This window comes from Cherax quadricarinatus, chromosome 85, assembly GCF_038502225.1.
Source record: "Cherax quadricarinatus isolate ZL_2023a chromosome 85, ASM3850222v1, whole genome shotgun sequence".
Classification (NCBI taxonomy): Eukaryota; Metazoa; Arthropoda; class Malacostraca; order Decapoda; family Parastacidae; genus Cherax; species Cherax quadricarinatus.
This window is the reverse complement of record NC_091376.1, coordinates 9,267,646-9,288,826: the sequence shown is the minus strand read 5'-3', so window position 1 is coordinate 9,288,826 and position 21,181 is coordinate 9,267,646. Positions and strand designations below refer to the sequence as shown.

At 39.5% G+C, this 21,181-nt stretch overlaps 1 protein-coding gene across 6 annotated transcripts in view; it reads right to left on the bottom strand.

Moving 5' to 3' along the window:
• Positions 1-21,181, bottom strand: part of LOC128703148 (serine-rich adhesin for platelets-like) — a 154,376-nt gene that overhangs the window by 104,022 nt on the left and 29,173 nt on the right. For 3 of the 6 annotated variants that reach the window (XM_070103347.1, XM_053797715.2, XM_070103351.1), the window contains exons 4-6: positions 18,867-18,975; positions 17,954-18,064; positions 14,998-15,090 (exon numbers count right to left, since the gene is read on the bottom strand). In XM_070103347.1, the coding sequence (XP_069959448.1) occupies positions 14,998-15,090; positions 17,954-18,064; positions 18,867-18,975 (313 nt within the window). The remainder of the gene's footprint in view (positions 1-14,997; positions 15,091-17,953; positions 18,065-18,866; positions 18,976-21,181) is intronic. The other 3 variants (XM_070103348.1, XM_070103349.1, XM_070103350.1) reach the window with 3 other exon arrangements.

Below are 21,181 nucleotides of genomic sequence, written 5' to 3'. Positions count from 1 at the left end.
AATATACACGGTTGTACAAAGTCACTCGATGTATTTAAAACAACGTAAATAAATATACACGGTTGTACAAAGTCACTCGGTGTATTTAAAACAACATAAATAAATATACACGGTTGTACAAAGTCACTCGGTGTATTTAAAACAACGTAAATAAATATACACGGTTGTACAAAGTCACTCGGTGTATTTAAAACAACGTAAATATACACGAGGTTATACAAAGTCACTCCGTCACCAGAGGCTGATATACAACACTTATGTATTTCCAAGAAAAGTGGAGTGAGCACTTTCCAGTGTTTACGTCATGTTCCACACCCTAAGTGATAACTCCCGGGGAGGAGTGCAACCCTCCAGATGTGAGATGTGCAACTGGTGAGGGGGAAGAAGGTAAGAAAGGGGAGGGGGAACGAAGACAAACCAGAGGAAGGGGAGAGGGAGAGGTGGACCAGGGGAGAGGGAGAGGTGGACCTGGGGAGGGGAGAGGTAAACCAGGGGGAGAGGAGATGAACCAGGGAAGGAGGTGAACCAGGGGAGGAGAAGAACCAGGGGAGGAGAAGAGGAGATGAACCAGGGAAGGAGAAAAGGAGGTGAATCAGGGAAAGAGAAGAGGAGGTGAACCAGGAAAGGAGAAGAGGAGGTGAACCAGGGAAGAAGAGGAGGTGAACCAGGGGAGGAGAAGAGGTAAACCAGGGCAGAAGAGGAGGTGAACCAGTTGAGGAAAAGAGGTGAACCAGAGGAGGAGGGGTGAATCAGGGGAGGAGAAGAGGTGGTGAACCAGGGGAGGAGAAAAGGAGGTGAACCAGGGGAAGAGAAGAGGTGAACCAGGAGAGAAGAGGAGGTGAACCAGGGAAAGAGAAGAGGTAAATCAGGGGAGGAAAAGAAGTGAACCAGGGCAGAAGAGGAGGTGAACCAGGGGAAGAGAAGAGGTGAACCAGGAGAGAAGAGGAGGTGAACCAGGGAAGGAGAAGAGGAGGTGAACCAGGGGAGGAGGAGAGGTGGTGAACCAGGGGGGAGGAGGAGAGGAGGTGAACCAGGAGAGGAGGAGGAGGAGAGGAGGTGAACCAGGAGAGGAGGAGGAGGAGAGGAGGTGAACCAGGAGAGGAGAAGAGGAAGCAAACCAGAGGAGGAGAAGAGGAAGTGAGCCAGGAGAGGAGAAGAGGAGAACCAGAGAAGGAGGAGGAGAGGAGGTGAACCAGGGGAGGGGAGGAGGTGAACCAGGAGAGAAGAGGAGGTGAACCAGGAGAGAAGAGGAGGTGAATCAAGGGAGGAGAAGAGGAGGTGAACCAAGGGAGAAGAGGAGGAGGTGAACCAGGGGAGGGGAGGAGGTAAACCAAGGGAGAAGAGGAGGTGAACCAAGGGAGAAGAGGAGGTGAACCAAAGGAGAAGAGGAGGTGAACCAGGGGAGGAAAGGACGTGGACCAAGAGAGAAGAGGTGGTGAACTAAGGGAGAAGAGGAAGTGAATCAAGGAAGGGTGAGAGGGAAGGTGAATCAAGGAAGGGTGAGTGGGAAGGTGAATCAAGGAAAGGTGAGAGGGAAGGTGAATCAAGGAAGGGTGAGAGGGGAAGTGAAACAAGGAAGGGTGAGAGGGGAGATGAATCAAGGAAGGGTGAGAGGGGAGGTGAATCAAGGAAGGGTGCGAGGGAAGGTGAATCAAGGAAGAGTGAGAGGGAAGGTGAATCGAGGAAGGGTGAGAGGGAAGGTGAATCAAGGAAGAGTGAGAGGGGAGGTGAATCAAGGAAGAATGAGAGGGGAGGTGAAGAAGGAATAATCCAACAGGTCAGTACTGGAGTTTACTAACACATGACCGGAGTTCTTTCCTAGACAGAATAACAGTCCAACAGGACTACACTTGTCTAACACCTTATATTTGCTCATAGATGCCACCCACAAAATTCTGAACACGCAGGTACCTGAACCTGTGTTTACACACAGGTACCAGCACCTGTGTTTACTACACACAGGTATGTAGATGAATGGTTCAGAGAACCGACATGTTGATAAATTAGACACATGTGCAACTCTTGGGTATCTTTATTGAGGAAACGTTTCGCCACACAGTGGCTTCATCAGTCCATACGTACGAGGAACTTGAAGAACAGGAGGAGAATGAGGTAATCAGTCCCTCAACCTTGAGTCGATGTGTCCAGTCCATCAAGGTTGAGGGACTGATTACCTCATTCTCCTCCTGTTCTTCAAGTTTCTCCTACGTATGGACTGATGAAGCCACTGTGTGGCGAAACGTTTCCTCAATAAAGATACCCAAGAGTTGCACATGTGTCTAATTTATCTACACACAGGTACCTGAGCCTGTGTTTACTACACACAGGTACCTGCACCTGTGTTTGCAACACAGGTACCTGCACCTGTGTTTACTACACACATGTACCTGTAACTGTGTTCACCACTAGGTGCACAAGGGAAGCAGAGGTGTAAGGAAAGTTGGTCAAATGTTTTTTGTATGCCAGGAGATGGAGCCCAGACCTCGTGACTGAGTCGAATGCTCTACCCAGTAAGTTATGTGGAACTAGAGAGGGAAGGAAGGGAAGAGGGAAGAGGAAGACGAGGGATCAGAAGAGGGAAGGGGAAAGAAGAGGAAATAGGAAAAGGAGAGGAGAAAAGGAGAATCTGACTGCATACAATCCTTTCTTGTACAATTTCTGTAACTTTCATAGTAGCTTAATACTCTGATATATAAGTACATGATTCTGAGGACTGAACCCAAACTGTGTGATAGCAAGTTATTGCTCTTAAGTATATTACTATATACATTAATTTTTTTATACAAGCTGCCAGTGTTTTGCAACAGTGTTTGTCAATAAGACTGGCCTAAAGGATGAGGTATCTTTCCTATTATCTTTTATGACCCTTTCAATGCACAAATAGCATAAATGCAACAATATCTTTCTCCCCTTTCACTGCATAAATAAAATTTTTAATACAATAACGAAAATACTAGCTATCCACATAAGCATAAGAATCGCTACTAATTCACCTTAACCTTTCTCTGCAAACTTCTAAGTCAAGCAACAACTACATGTAAGGCAAGATCAAATTTATAATTTTTTACATTTTAAAACACTGTAAAGACTTTTTTTTTGAGATTTGCGAAATGTAATCCTATTGTCCCCACGATCCTCAGATTAGTTAGCATTGAGTAAGATTATATGCTGATTTTCAGAAACAGTTGAGTTACTTCTTTGTTATAACTGTCAAGGTTTAAATAATAAGATATTATAAGGACCTCTATGGAAATTAGTCACTGACTTTTTTGGGGTTAACCTAGATAAATTACACTACTTATGATAATTGTATTTATGTGTACCTGTGCCTAAATAAACTTACTGCAATCTAATTATTATTTTTTTATTAACACTGGCCGATTCCCACCAAGGCAGGGTGGCCCGAAAAAGTAAAACTTTCATTATTCACTCCATCACTGTCTTGCCAGAGGGGTGCTTTACACTAGTTTTTAAACAGCAACATTAACATCCCTCCTTCAGAGTGCTGGCACTGTACTTCCCATCTCCAGGACTCAAGTCCGGCCTGCCAGTTTCCCTGAATCCCTTCATATTATTAGTCCACCGTAAAAGAAGATTCTTAACTTATGATGTTATGGCAGTCATAAGAATCTATCGTAAATCAGCTGTTAGATACTCGCAACTTGTTTTCCTGTAAGAAATACATGCAAAATGGATTAATGTGTTCCCAAACTCTAATTCTCAGTACAGTATCTACTTTCAGTTAATTTTTCCCCCCAAAATTGTCAGCTAAAATTTTACCTTCAATGTTTTTTTGTTTTTCAACTGTCAACAAGCAATTAATAATAGATGCAATGGTCAACCCTGCTTAGTCTGTACACGGGTGCAATGTTAGTACTCATCTTTTTTTTTTTTTTAATAAGTCGGTCGTCTCCCACCAAGGCAGGGTGACCCAAAAAAGAAAGAAAATCCCCAAAAAGAAAATACTTTCATCATCATTCAACACTTTCACCTCACTGACACAATCACTGTTTTTGCAGAGGTGCTCAGAATACAACAGTTCAGAAGTATATACGTATAAAGATACACAACATATCCCTTTAAACTGCCAATATCCCGAATCCCTCCTTTAGAGTGCAGGCATTGTACTTCCCATTTCCAGGACTCAAGTCCGGCTATATAAAATAACCGGTTTCCCTGAATCCCTTCACTAAACATTACCCTACTCACACTCCAACAGCTCGTCAGGTCCCAAATACCATTTGTCTCCATTCACTCCTATCTAACACGCTCATGCACGCTTGCTGGAATTCCAAGCCCCTCGCCCACACAACCTCCTTTACCCCCTCCCTCCAACCCTTTCGAGAACGACCCCTACCCCGCCTTCCTTCTCTAACAGATTTATACGCTCTCCATGCCATTCTACTTTGATCCATTCTCTCTAAATGACCAAACAACCTCAACAACTCCTCTTCAGACCTCTGACTAATACTTTTATTAACTCCACACCTTCTCCTAATTTCCACACTCCGAATTTCCTGCATAACATTTACACCACACATTGCCCTTAGACAGGGCATCTCCACTACCTCCAACCGCCTCCTCACTGCAGCACTTACAACCCAAGCTTCACACCCATATAAGAGTGTTGGTACCACTATACTTTCATACATTCCCTTCTTTGCCTCCATAGATAACGTTCTTTGTCTCCACATATACCTCAACGCACCACTCACCTTTTTTTCCCTCATCAATTCTATGATTAACCTCATCCTTCATAAATCCATCCGCCAACATGTCAACTCCCAAATATCTGAAAACATTCACTTCTTCCATACTCCTCTTCCTCAATTTGATATCTAATTTTTCTTTATCTAAATTATTTGATACCCTCATCACCTTACTTTTTTCTATGTTCACTTTCAACTTTCTACCTTTGCACACACTCCCAAATTCGTCCACTAACCTCTGCAATTTTTCTTTAGAATCACCCATAAGCACAGTATCATCAGGAAAAAGTAATTGTGTCAGTTCCCATTTTGTATTTGATTCCCCATAATTTAATCCCACCCCTCTCCTGAACACCCTAGCATTTATTTCTTTTACAACCCCATCTATAAATATATTAAACAACCATGGTGACATTACACATCCCTGTCTAAGACCTACTTTTACCAGGAAGTAGTCTCCCTCTCTTCTACACACCCTAACCTGAGCCTCACTGTCCTCATAAAAACTCTTTACAGCATTTAGTAACTTACTTGCAACAACTGCCACATTGCTTCCCTATCCACTCTATCATATGCCTTTTCTAAATCCATAAATGCAATAAAAACTTCCCTACCTTTATCTAGGTACTGTTCACATATATGCTTCAATGTAAACACTTGATCTACACATCCCCTACCCACTCTAAAACCTCCTTGCTCATCCGCAATCCTACATTCTGTCTTACATCTAATTCTTTCAATAATAACCCTACCGTACACTTTTCCTGGTATACTCAGTAAACTAATTCCTCAATAATTTTTACAATCTCTTTTGTCCCCCTTCCCTTTATATAAAGGGACTATACATGCTCTCTGCCAATCCCTAGGTACCTTCCCCTCTTTCATACATTTATTAAACAAAAATACCAACCACTCCAATACTGTATCCCCCCTGCTTTTAACATTTCTGTAATGATCCCATCAGTTCCAGCTCCTTTATCCCCTTTCATTCTACATAATGCCTGACGCACCTCCCCCACACTTACATTCTGCTCTTCTTCACTCCTAAAAGATGGTATACCTCCCTGTCCAGTGCATGAAATTACCGCCTCCTTTTCTTCATCGACATTTAAAAGTTCCTCAAAGTATTCTCGCCATCTACCCAATACCTCCATATCCCCATCTACTAACTCTCCTACTCTGTTTTTAACTGACAAATCCATTTGTTCCCTAGGCTTTCTTAACTTGTTTAACTCGCTCCAAAATTTTGTCTTATTTTCATTAAAATTTCTTGACAGTGCCTCTCCCACTCTATCACCTGCTTTCCTTTTGCACTCTCTCACCACTCTCTTCACCTTTCTTTTACTCTCCATATACTCTGCTCTTCTTATAACACTTCTGCTTGGTAAAAACCTCTCATAAGCTACCTTTTTCTCTTTTATCACACCCTTTACTTCATTCCACCAATCACTCCTCCTTCCTCCTGCACCCACCCTCCTATAACCACAAACTTCTGCCCCACATTCTAATACTGAATTTTTAAAACCATTCCAACCCTCTTCAACCCCCCTACTACACATACTTGCACCAGCCCACCTTTCTGCCAATAGTTGCTTATATCTCACCCGAACTTCCTCCTCCCTTAGTTTATACACTTTCACCTCCCTCTTACTTGTTGTTGCCATTTTCCTCTTGTCCCATCTACCTCTTACTCTAACTGTAGCTACAACTAGATAATGATCCAATATATCAGTTGCCCCTCTATACACGTGTACATCCTGAAGCCTACCCACCAACCTTTTATCCACCAATATATAATCTAACAAACTACTTTCATTACTCATTACTTTCATTACTTTTCATAACTCATCTATAAAGAACAAAAAGTCACAATACTTTGACTGGAACAATACACAAATAACCTGCACATATGAGAAAGTAACTTATGACTAAGTTTCAGTCCGACTTGGGCCATTAACTGGTCACACCATTAACAGTGGGTGATTAGTTGGTCAAAGTCAGACCAAAACATCATCATAAGTTTCTTTCTCCTAAGTGCAGGTTATTTGTGTATTAGTAATAATCTCATTCTTTTCATTGTTTTATAATGTCAAGCTTCATCTCAAAGGTCATAGATTTCCTTTTCCTGTGCAATCAGGGTCTCACTACCACTACTCTTGCACTTTCCAGTCATGATACATGGCTATTTCCAAGGTAAATCCTCAAAAAATATAACTAGAACATGGAAGCAAGAGCAAACAGTGTCAGGAGAATGTTTACATGCAGCCACCAGCCGTAACACTGCCTCCTGCCACACGCATCCTCCATGCCTCCGTCTTCACAGTCCCCAGTATTAGAAGTGCAAGTCACTTGTTTGTAAGAAATTAATTGGTTCCAAACTGCAACTGTCATTGTGAAACATTTTAACCTGGGATGTCCTACGTCAGGGTTCTACCATATACGAAATAGGGTGATAAATAGCTAATTCATACTCATTAGTACTGTCAGCATAGTTGCTGAATCCCCTTACATGTGTTGTATAGATTAACTGAGCATTATAGTACCATCCATGTGCTTTATATAGAAGATCCCTAGGCCTGTGACTGTATGACGTCACGGGATGCAGCATGAGTGAGTGGGTCGCTCTGCCTCATCCTCACTCCAAGCTAGACATACAAGCAGGCAGTAACACGGCAGGCTGGGCCCCCCCCCCCTTCCTTACCACAGTCTGACAATACATAGCATTACCATCCAACAAGTGTGTTTACCTTCAACCATCACATCTCCTTCCGAACCCCCACGACAGTACAGTGGTACCTTAACTTACAAGTACCTCAACTTATGAGTTTTCCGAGTTACGAGCCGTAGCTCGGTCGATTTTTTGCTTCGAGTTGCGAGCCAAAATCCGAGTTACGAGCGAGCTTCAGATACGCCGCCACTAGTTGGCACAGCGAATGCCACAACATCCGCCCAGCATCCCGCGTCTAACTCGTTCAGAGCACGTGGTTATCTCATCATGGAAGCATCTCTCTTGTGTTGTGCTTGCGTTTTGTGCAGTTATTTTGCCAAATTTCTTTTTTTGTAACCATCATGATATGCCTCAGAATTATAGATATTGCCTGGCAGGGTGTTACAAGGAGGAACTTGACCTCTGCGTGAAGAAGCTGTGGCCTGAGGTTGTGTCTGAAAGGGACTTTGAAGGATTCGAACCCGTAGCAAGTTAAGCGATTAAGTGATAAGAGTTTATGGCAAATGACAGTGACCCAGTCATCTGATCTCCAAAGTAAATACACTTTATAAAACCAGTTTATTTCTTTACATTCTCTTTTATTATGTTTTATGTGGTCAGTGGTCAGTCGTCGTGGTCAGTGGTCAGTCGTCACGTGAGGTCACAGACCCTGAGCTGCTTTGGGGATTAGCGTGGACGGTTACAAAGCATGGCTTGCTTCTGCAGTGTTTTAAAAACTGAGGTTGGAGAGTTGAAGGAGGAGGTCTTGCTTCTCCAGGAGGAGATTAGGAGGCTGAAGGTCCACCTCAATGGGTCTGGGAGAGAGTGTGAGGTGGCTGGAGTTGTGGGGAATGAGACTTCTAGCAGTGAGGTGCAGTCTGTCTCTCGCTGTGAGGAGGCTGTAGTTGGGCAGGTAGCAACGGCTACCAGCAGTGAGGTGCAGCCCAGCACCTGCTACAAGTGGCGAGTTGTTCACAGTAATGGGAGGCGCATCAGAGTAAGGAAAATTAAGAGAAGATCTGAAGGCAGGAAATCGCTTCTCTGTTCTCCAGGATGAATGTACTTCAGTGGCCAGTGAAGGTAAGGGTACTACTGCCCCTGCTAATGAAGGTAAGCGCATTCTTGTGGTTGGTGACTCTCAGGTAAGATATATTGACCGTGCTTTTTGTAATAGGAATAAGAAGATGAGAGATAGAGTGTGCTTCCCTGGAGCTGGTGTTGGGGACATTGTCAACAGGCTGGATAATATCATGTCAGGTAATGGGAACAAGCCCATTATCTGTCTCAGTGCTGGTGGAAATGATATTGGGAAGGGTAGGAGAGAAGAGCTGCTAGATAAGTACAGGTCAGCTATAGATTTCATTAAGTCTAAGGGAGGGATCCCAATCATATGTAGCATCTTGCCTAGAAGGGGAGTAGGAAATGAATGGTTGTCTAGGGCAATTGGTGTAAATTGCTGGCTAGACAGATACTGCAAGGAACTTGCAATCCCATTCATTGACAACTGGAACAACTTTTATGGCAAACATGATATGTATGCAAGGGATGGGGTACATCTCTCTGGGGCAGGGGTGGTAGCACTTGCAGACTCGATTGAGAAGGCCATTGGTGAAATGCCTATGATTTTAAACTGATGGAAGATAGAGGTATGGGTGTGTGTGGGAAACAAGCAGGTTGCAACACTAGGGTTGGAAACAGTAATTGTATAAAAGGCATTCAGCATGAAGTTATAAATAAAGACAATAGAACAGGTCAGCAAACAAAGGGGGACAGCAGAGGGCAGCAAGGGACTAGCTCCCTTAAGGTTTACTATACTAATAGCAGGAGTGTTAGAAATAAGATAGATGAGCTAAGATTAATTGCAAGTGCAGGAAACATAGATATTATTGCTATAACAGAGACCTGGCTCAATCTGAAAGATAGAGAGATGCCCTCTGAATGTCACATACAAGGCTATAAATTATTCCACACTGACAGGGTCAACAGGAAAGGTGGTGGAGTAGCGATGTATGTCAGAGACAATTTAAATTGTTGTGTTAGACAAGATATTAAATTAGAAGCGTCAGCCACTGAATCTGTTTGGTTACAGCTTCTCGAGGGCCGAGAAAAACTAATTTTGGGTGTGATTTACAGGGCCCCAAATCTTGATAGGGAGTGCAGTAAACTTCTATGGGACGAAATTCGTAAGGCATCTACATACGAAAATGTTGTGCTAATGGGAGATTTCAACTATAGACAGATTGACTGGAGCAATTTGACAGGAAATTTAGAGTCGGGTGACTTTCTTGATACGATCCAAGATTGTTTTTTAAAACAGTTTGTGACAGAGCCAACTAGGGGAAATAACCTCCTTGACTTGGTTCTTGCCAGTAGGGAAACACTAATTAATAATCTTGAGGTTAATGATGAACTTGGGGAGAGTGATCACAAATCACTCAGTTTTAATATATCATGGAATTCCCCTAATAATGGCAATCAAGTCTCCGTCCCTGACTTTCGCTTGGCTGATTTCATAGGACTGAAAAATTACTTAGGTGGGCTGAACTGGAATGACCTGACTAAGGGTCAGGTAGGTGGTGATGGTTGCCGATATGATGCTTTCCAGGGCATAGTTCTAGCTGCTCAGTCAAATTATGTTCCAAATAGGGAAATCAGATCAAACAAAAATGATCCTAAATGGATGAACAATAGATTAAAATATCTGATTGGTCAAAAGAGAGGCATATATAGGCAAATCAAAAGAGGAGAGGGGCAATTAAGAAATCGATATATTCAGTTAAAGAGAGAAATAAAAAAGGGAATTAGAAAAGCAAAAAGAGATTATGAGGTTAAAGTTGCAAGAGAATCGAAGACTAACCCAAAAGGATTCTTTCAGGTATACAGAAGTAAGATCAGGGACAAGATAGGCCCACTCAAAAGTTCCTCGGGTCAGCTCACTGACAGTGATAAGGAAATGTGTAGAATTTTTAACACATACTTCCTCTCAGTTTTTACACAGGAGGATACCAGCGATATTCCAGTAATGATAAATTATGTAGAACAGGACGATAATAAACTGTGCACTATTAGGGTCACAAGGGACATGGTCCTTAGGCAAATAGATAAATTAAAACCTAACAAATCCCCAGGCCCTGATGAACTGTATGCAAGGGTTCTAAAGGAATGTAAAGAGGAGCTTAGCACACCTTTGGCTAATCTTTTCAACATATCACTACAAACTGGCATGGTGCCAGATAAGTGGAAAATGGCAAATGTGATACCTATTTTCAAAACAGGTGACAGGTCCTTAGCTTCGAACTATAGACCAATAAGCCTAACCTCCATAGTGGGAAAATTTATGGAATCAATAATTGCCGAGGCAGTTCGTAGCCACCTTGAAAAGCATAAATTAATCAACGAATCTCAGCATGGTTTTACAAAGGGGCATTCCTGCCTTACGAATTTATTAACTTTTTTCACTAAGGTATTTGAGGAGGTAGATCATGGTAATGAATATGATATTGTGTATATGGACTTCAGTAAGGCTTTTGACAGGGTCCCACATCAGAGACTATTGAGGAAAATTAAAGCACATGGAATAGGAGGAGAAATTTTTTCCTGGATAGAGGCATGGTTGACAAATAGGCAGCAGAGAGTTTGCATAAATGGGGAGAAATCAGAGTGGGGTAGCGTCACGAGCGGTGTTCCACAGGGGTCAGTGTTGGGCCCCCTGCTGTTCACAATCTACATAAACGACATAGATGAGGGCATAAAGAGCGACATCGGCAAGTTTGCCGATGACACCAAAATAGGCCGTCGAATTCATTCTGACGAGGACATTCGAGCACTCCAGGAAGATTTGAATAGACTGATGCAGTGGTCGGAGAAGTGGCAGATGCAGTTTAATATAGACAAATGCAAAGTTCTAAATGTTGGACAGGACAATAACCATGCCACATATAAACTAAATAATGTAGATCTTAATATTACGGATTGCGAAAAAGATTTAGGAGTTCTGGTTAGCAGTAATCTGAAACCAAGACAACAGTGCATAAGTGTTCGCAATAAAGCTAATAGAATCCTTGGCTTCATATCAAGAAGCATAAATAATAGGAGTCCTCAGGTTGTTCTTCAACTCTATACATCCTTGGTTAGGCCTCATTTAGATTATGCTGCACAGTTTTGGTCACCATATTACAGAATGGATATAAATTCTCTGGAAAATGTACAAAGGAGGATGACAAAGATGATCCCATGTATCAGAAACCTTCCCTATGAGGATAGACTGAGGGCCCTGAAACTGCACTCTCTAGAAAGACGTAGAATTAGGGGGGATATGATTGAGGTGTATAAGTGGAAGACAGGAATAAATAAAGGGGATGTAAATAGTGTGCTGAAAATATCTAGCCTAGACAGGACTCGCAGCAATGGTTTTAAGTTGGAAAAATTCAGATTCAGGAAGGATATAGGAAAGTACTGGTTTGGTAATAGAGTTGTGGATGAGTGGAACAAACTCCCAAGTACCGTTATAGAGGCCAGAACGTTGTGTAGCTTTAAAAATAGGTTGGATAAATACATGAGTAGATGTGGGTGGGTGTGAGTTAGACCTGATAGCTTGTGCTAACAGGTCGGTTGCCGTGTTCCTCCCTTAAGTCAATGTGACCTGACCTGTCTAGGTTGGGTGCATTGGCTTAAGCCGGTAGGAGACTTGGACCTGCCTCGCATGGGCCAGTAGGCCTTCTGCAGTGTTCCTTCGTTCTTATGTTCTTATGTTCTTATGTTTTTATACAATATTTCTTATTTATAAATACATTTTTATTTAAAAACCTGTAACAAAAAAAATTGGGGTGGTTTTTTGGGGGCTGAAACAGATTAATGGCATTTCAATTAATTTCAATGAGGAAAAATTATTTGATATACGAGCAAATTGAGTTACGAGCTCGGTCACGGAAAGAATTAAACTCGTAAGTCAAGGTACCACTCTATGTCATAACATTTTTTCCACTATCCAATGTCATGAAAAAAATTATTCAAAGAAGAGCAAGCCATGAGAATTACTGTTAGAAACATACCAGGGCTTGAATAAGGGGAAAATAATCTCACATGTAATTTACTGGAGAATGAGAAAAATAATCTCAAATGCAATTTATTGGAGTAGGGGAAACATAATCTCAAATGTGATTTACTGAAGTAGGGGAAAAATAATCTCAAATATAATTTATTGGAATAACATAGTTACCTTCTTGTCAACATTTGTACATGATGAATCAAAATATCGGGAGCAAGGGGCTAGTAACCTCTTCTCCTGTATATATTACTAAATGTGAAAGGAGAAACTTTCGTTTTTCCTTTTGAGCCACCCCACATCAGTGGGATACGGTCGGTGTGTTGAAAGAAGAAAGAATCAAAATATATAATAAGGTGGGGTAGGGGTCATTCTAGGAAAGGATGAAGGGAAAGGGGAATGGAAGGAAGTTTTCTGTGCAAGTGGCTTGGATATACAGCAGGTATGAGTGTGTTAGATAGGAGTGGAGACAAATGGTTTTTAGGACTTGATGAGCTACTGAAGTGTGAGCAGGGTAATATTTTATGAAGGGATTCAGGGAAACTGGTTAGCTGGACTTGAATCCTGGAGGTGGAAAGTACAGAGCCTGCACTCTAAAGGAGGCATTTAGGATATTTGCTGTTTAGAGTGACATCTAAACTGTTATATCTGCACACCTCTGGGAAGACTGATATTGTGAATGATGGTGAAAGTGTTTCTTTTCTGGGGTCACCCTGCCTTGGTGGGAGATGGCCAGCATGTTAAAAAAAAAAAAATTCTGTTCACTCGGATCTGAAGTGCACAACCACCAGAACACATGACAACTGTTAAACATTGTGTACAGTATCATGCACACCTATTGTTAGTGTATTATGCTCATGGAGAAGTGCTAAACCCATAGGGGTCATACAGTGCCTGGGGAATAAGAGACAATCAGGGTTGACCCTAAAAGTAGCTCCAATTCCTTGGATCATGAGTCTATCACCAGAACTAAGGCACGTCCACTGAAGGGTATTATGCACTAGTCAAAATATATTAAACTAAAAAAAAAAAAAAAAAAAAAATTCCAGTTTTCACTTTCTCTAAATGAATAAATATTGCTTGTAGTGAATCTTGTATGAATAAAATAATCATCATGTTGTGGTTAGTTACTGTATATGTACTGTATTTATTTTATTATTATTAACACACTGGCCTTCTCCCACCAAGGCAGAGTGGCCCGAAAAAGAAAACTTTCATCATCGTTCACTCCATCACTGCCTTGCCAGGGGTGTGTTTACACTTCAGTTATAAAACTGCAACATTAACACCCCTCCTTCAGAGTGCACAGACTGTACTTCCCATCTTTAGGACTCAAGTCCGGCCTGCTGGTATACTGTACTGTATACTGTAATAATGTTGGTAGAATTACCAACAATATGTAAAGTAAAAGGACACAAGTGCAACTAATGTGACATTTTACTGTGGCAACGTTTCACTCTCCAGGAGCTTTGTAAGCCTAGGCTTGACAAAGCTCCTGGAGAGCGAAACGTTGCCACAATAAAATGTCACATTAGTTACACTTGTGTCCTTTTACCTTACATACTGTATACTGAGTACACCATCACAAAATTTTCAAATTTCATTTTTCTTTTTACTATGGGAGACATATCCACAATGTTATTTAAAGGTAGCGTAAACTTTATCACAGAGAATAAGACAATTTTACAATGAACACCATTTTCAGTTATGCCTGCTGTCAATAGCATTGAAAAACCTCATACATACTATACATTATCTTACCATCACTACTATAAATTAAACATAGCACTGAAAAACCTTATACATACTATGTATTATCTTACCTGCAACTACAGTATTATATTTTGAAAACAGTATAGGTACTAAAAATCTTAACCCTTAAACAGTCCAAATGTATACATATGTTTACGTGCATAGCGCCCCAAATGTATATATACGTTTTCTTTGTCATTCATTCAACACTGCCATGTTAAGCCTGAGTCACCTAGACATGAGAGAATGGGTGTGTGCACTAACTGTGCACCATATTAAAATAACTGGGGACGCCTGGGTACCACATGCTCTTTTTTCCTATGAAAAAAAAATTTCTCAAAAAATTTGGGGCGCTACGTGAGTGAATGTATATATACATTTGGACCGTTTAGGGGTTAAAATATTCAAAAAGTATAAATGATACTCCAAAATGAACAACAAAAATTATTATAATATTTAATATTTATTAGGAAGAGCTACTATAAGAGTGTAAAGCTCATGCAGTGCCTGAGAAATCAGGTTTGAGCTGTGGAAGGGAAGAATAGCTCTAATTCTCTGAACCAAGAGCCCTTTCAACAGTTTGAAGATATCCCCTTCCCCCTTGAAGGTCATCAGAGCAGAAATTACAGTATCACCCAAAACAGTAAAGATACGTTAACTTATTAACACTAGGCCTTTGTAAAGCTGCACTTATGCCATACTGTTTGATGTTAAATGGTAGCTTATTACCACTTAATCAATGATCAAGAATTTCTGCTTGTTATATGTAACAAAAGCATACTCACCGATCTGAAATTGTGCTGCCCATTTCAGCCATCATTGCTGTCCACTCACTGAATATCTCATTAGCATCTGGACTTAGTACTTCTTCATCATACCTTGTAAGAAAATATATGAAAGATCAATCTCATTAAACACCACCACCACTTAAATCTCACTACTAAGAAGAAATATTTTAAAGCATCACATTGGTGTGAAAAATACCATGCAATTCAGTCAAGAAGACTAGGTGAAGAACAAGGGTGGAACAAGACAATCATCTGGTCAACTACAAATACACATGTTGTCATACTAGTAAGCCTTTTACAAAATTTAAGTCTAAAACAAGAACTCAGTTACTACACTATAACTGCATAGTTCAATTAATTTTATAATTTAACACTTGTCTCTGTGATTTGACGAATAAAATGGTATGAATAGCTGTGTGCGCATAAACCTTGCTGCATTTCCTGATTTTTTTCTTTGAACACAATGGTCATCTCCCCCCAAGACAAGGTTTTCTTCTTTATACATTTATTAATTTATACAGAATGGGTTACTAGCCCCTTGGTCATGGCATTTTAGTCAGTTGCCTCCTACAACATGCAAGGCTTGTGGAGGAAGGAGTTGTTTCCACTTCTCCATGGATAGTATGCGCTATCTCTACAATAAATGAATTGTTAATCATTTATTACTTTTTCTTAAATAAAATGCTGACTATTTTATTATAACTACAAAGCTAAAAAATACTGAAGAAAATACTTAACACTGTCTTCACAATAAACACTTTGGGCATAATTTTGTATTATCATTTTGTATCCTTAATGAAAAAAGTATTTTAAATGAAGACCACAATACAGTGACTCATTATACACAATCATCTGCATTAGTACTACCATGTTTTCCACATTCATAAAACGCATTAACAAGATTTTTTTTTTTTCAACAAGTCGGCCGTCTCCCACTGAGGCAGGGTGACCCAAAAAGAAAGAAAATCCCCAAAAAGAAAATACTTTCATCATTCAACACTTTCACCTCACTCACACATAATCACTGTTTTTGCAGAGTTGCTCAGAACACAACAGTTTAGAAGCATATACGTATAAAGATACACAAACAAGATTTTTTTTTTTTTTCAACAAGTCAGCCGTCTCCCACCGAGGCAGGGTGACCCAAAAAAAGAAAGAAAATCCCCAAAAAGAAAATACTTTCATCATCATTCAACACTTTCACCACACTCACACATTATCACTGTTTTTGCAGAGGTGCTCAGAATACAACAGTTTAGAAGCATATATGTATAAAGATATACAACATATCCCTCTAAACTGATATAAACATATAAAACTATTATGCAATAATTCAGAAGCATTCATATGTTAAGCTAAACATTCAGAGTAATGCAAATAATTCAAAATTATATCATGCAAATTAATTACAGAGTTAAATAAACTACTATTTTGATTCAACTGTCATATATACTGATCAATGAAAAGTGACAAATCACTTGACAGAAAAGTAAGAAGAGAAATCTACATACTGCATTTTGACCATGGTCAAAGGCCCCCCTTCATTGTTTTTTTTTTTTTCTATTTCATTTTTCTGTCTACGTGTTTTTTTTTTTCCATTTCAGTTAAGACTAATATACAGTTCAGCACTGCCAAACAGTAATGGGCTGCACTTTCTGTAATGTATTACAATTTTCAATCTTCATTGTGCAAAAAAGTTAGGATTAACATAGTTTTTTCAAGCTTCACACTGTACTTTCAGTAACAACTAAAGAATTTGTTCACTGTATATCTTTATAGCCTTCCTTAACAGCAAACTTACTGTATTTTGTTTTCTTGCTCCCCATCTCAACCTTCCCTCACCTTTATACAGTGGTACCCTGAGTTTTGGCCATAATTCATTCCAGAAGGCTGTTCGAGTGTCGTTACCAAACAAATTTGTTCCCATATGGAATAATGTAAATTAGATTAGTCCATTTCAGACCCCCAAAAATACACTTACAATAATACACTTACATAATTGTTTGAGTTAGGAGCTGTACAAAACTCAGGGTACCACTGCATTACATAAGCTTGCTGATGCAACTTTCATCTTAAATATTTCTTAATGGAAGAAATAACTGAATTCGTTATTAAATTTATAATTCAAATTAAATTTCCAGAAACCTCAGTATGCTACTTTGAACTGTGTTAACATAAAAAATACCAAAATGATTTGTTAAGATTGTATGCAGCATTTATTTGAGCTGTCATTTTCCATTTATGTAAGCTAAGGGTGTGACCAAAAGGAAGAAAATACATTCACCATCACTCATTCTCTAACTGTCTTTACAGAAGTGCACAAACTTCATATTTTAAAAAGCCTTTCTATCCATGGTAAACTTGATACTGTAAGTGCTTCCAACACAAACTTAACACTCATATTTAACGAAACATGGTTAATAATCATGTATGTAAACTCATCGTGTTTAAGAGATTCGCTACATTTCTTGGGATTGCAAATTTAATTTCTAATGGAACCAAAAGGCAGCTAGTACTGTAATGGCTGTTTTCATATAGAAAAACTAGTTGTGTATCTTTATATGTGTATGCTTGTAAACTGTTGTATTCTGAGCAACTCTGCAAAAACAGTGATAATGTGCGAGTGTGGTGAAAGTGTTGAATGATGATGAAAGTATTTTCTTTTTGGGGATTTTCTTTCTTTTTTTTGGGTCACCCTGCCTCGGTGGGAGACGGCCGACTTGTTGAGAAAAAAAAAGAAAAAAAAAAAAATTACCGAAAAGCATAACTCAAAATTAGTTTCAGCTACACTAGCAGGCAATTTCTGGGAAAAATTCTGTTAATGAAAAGTGAATACTGTATTATTAATAGGCAGTAAAAAGGGCTCTGGATACAAGTAAAAAATTAGCTATTAAAAGGCCAGATCAGCTCAGATAGGCACTGTATGGCTAGACTGACAAGAGGAGACTCCAACCTTCGTCCAGGAATGGTAATGTGAAGGTGCATCTTTTTTGGCCGCGCCCCAGTTAGAGTCCCTGGGAGGCTGATACTGAGGGACGAACTGTTAGAGGACCTGTTAGATGAACTGGTAAACAAACTAATCACAAACATGCAGCAATAACATATTAAACTAAAAAAATTAAGAAAAATACTAATCAAAAAACTTTTCCAACAAAATACTGTATTTTGCACTAAGTGTAGAAAACAAATAATTTCTAAACTTTGCCATCATGCACTGGATAAATAGAAAAATGACATGCAGCTAGAACTGGAAGTTACAACACATTATACAAAAGAGTAATGAACACAAATAAAATTCTTGATTTAATCACAAAATTATTTAAACAAATAAAGTAACAAATACTGTACAACATCATTTCTTTCGCAAGTAAGACTATTACTGGAAATTATGTCAACATATGAGGTGTTGTACAGCAGAAAAGAATAAGCACCAAAGTCAAGGAACCAAGAAACACACAGGCGTGTGTGATAAAACAATGTCGACATTCCCACAAACAGAAGAAACATTAAGGAATTGATATGTTCACTAACCCAGATTTAGCCCCAGTGGCACTTATTTTGTTTTTGCCATGCAATGCCTCATATGTAAACATACTACTTGCTAAAACTAAAGACATTTAGACAACTGACTCCATGGCAAGACAAAGCAACAGCCATTAACAAAAACTATGACAAAGCTTAATAAAATTTTAGATTAAACTTTTCCTGTAAACAGATCCAAATTTTATTATCAAAATAAATAAATCAAATAGCTAAATTCTCATGGCAATAGATTTCTAAGGATCATAAGAGAAGTGTCAATGCACACCATTCCAGCTTCACATGATGCAGAACACTTGCTTACAAGAATGATAATTAAAACTTACCCTCCTGCTTTAATTTCATCAGCATCAAAATCGAGCATAAGGTCATCTGCTCCAAGACTAGAGGTTGTATCTACACTGTCAGCACGACTTCTGCCCATCTCTGCCAGTGCTACAAAATTTAATAAATTGTGAGGGATCTATTGTAGTGTTGCATACCATATATGCCTATAGAAATTCCAGTGTTCAACACTGCAATTTATAACAATAGTTAGTCAACTTTTGTGTACAAGCAAATGTATTTACAACCAGGACTCTATGCTTAAAATAACTGCAATTTAACTTTTTGGGGGTTGCAATGTTTCCCACCAAGGTAGGGTGACCCAGAGAAAATATCTTTCATTTTCATTTTAATAATAAAATAGAAGTGATACAAGGAGGGAGGAATATATGGAAAGAAAAAGAGAGGTTAAGAGAGTAGTGAAGGAATGCAAAAAGAGAGCAAATGAGAGAGTGGGTAAGATGTTATCAGCAAATTTTGTTGAAAATAAGAAAAAGTTTTGGAGTGAGATTAATACGCTGAGAAAGCCTAGGGAACAAATAGATTTGACAGTTAAAAATAGGAGAGGAGAATTATTAGATGGAGAGTTAGAGGTATTGGGAAGATGGAGAGAATATTTTGAGGAATTGTTAAATGTTAATGAAGATAGGAAAGCTGTGATTTTGTGTATTGGGCAGGGAGGAATAACATCTTGTAGGAGTGAGGAAGAGCCAGCTGTGAGTGTGGGGGAAATGCTTGAGGCAGTGAGTAGAATGAAAAGGGGTAAAGCAGCTGGGATTGATAGGATAAAGACACATGTTAAAAGCAGGGGAGGATATAGTTTGGGAATGGTTAGTTCTTTTATATAATAAATGTATGGAAAAGGGTAAGGTTCCTAAGGATTGGCAGAGAGCATGTATAGTTCCTTTGTATAACGGCAAAGGGAACAAAAGAGAATGTAAAAATTATAGGGGAATATGCCTGTTGAGTATGCCTGGTAAAGTCTATGGTAGAGTTATTATTGAAAAAATAAGAGTAAGAGAGAGAGCAGGATAGCAGATGAACAAGAAGGCTTCAGGAAGGGTAGGGGGCATGTAGACCAAGTGTTTACAGTGAAACATATAGGTGTACAGTATTTAGGTAAGGATAAAGAGGTTTTTATGGCATTTATGGATTTAGAAAAGGCATATGATAGGGTGGATGTTGCAAATGTATGGAACAGGAGGTAGGTTACTGAAAGCAGTGAAGAGTTTTTATGAGGATAGTGAGGCTCTGGTTAGAGTACGTAGGAGAGGGGGAGATTCTTTCCCAGTAAAAATAGGCCTTAGATAGGGATGTGTGATGTCACCATGGCTATTCAATATATTTATAGATGAGGTTGTAACAGAAGTAAATGTTTGGGTGTTGGCAAAAGGCATGGGGTTAAAAGATAAAGAGGGAGTTGTCACAGTTGCTCACTGCTGATGACGTTGTGTTTTTGCGAGATTGTGAAGAGAAGTTGCAGAGGTTGGTGGACAAGTTTGGTGGGGTGTGTAAAAGAAGGAAATTAAAACTGAATATAGGAAAGAGTAAGGTGATGAGGATAACAAAAATTTAGGTAACGAAAGACTGGATATTAGATTGGAGGGAGAGTGTATGGAGGAAGTGAATATATTCAGATATTTGGGAGTGGACATGTCAGCAGATGAGTCTATGAACATGAGGGGGATCATAGAATTGATGAGGGGAAAAAAACAAGAGTGGTGCAATGAGGAGTCTGTGGAGACAAAGAACATTATCCAAAGAAGCAAACAGGGGAATGTATGAGAGCATAGTTATACCAAAGCTCTTATATGAGTGTGAAGCATGGGTGGTGAATGCTGCAACAAGTAGAAGCCTTGAGGCAGTAGAAATGTCGTGTCTGAGGGCAGTGTGTGGTGTGAATATAATACAGAGAATCTGTTACAGAAATAGAGAGTATTGAGAAACACACACAGCAATAAATCTAAAGATTTACTAAATGTAAATATGAGCTCTTAACCTAGTCTTTGCTGCAATGTTGAGAGCTCATGCCTCACACCCATGTAATTCTACTGATATCACTATACACTGATATACAGCCTCTCCACGTGCTCGTTTACCAATGCCTCGGACTTATGACAAGCTCTCTGACCAGTATTCATAACTAAATGATGTATATTAGAGCTGATTTCCTCTACTGTTTATTTTAATATACAGTACACCACTGTATAAACATTTAAAAATACACTAGAAATGTTATAAATGGTGCAAAGGTGACATTAACGCTTTGACTGTCGCGGCCGTATATATATGTCTTATGAGGTACCGTGTTTGACGT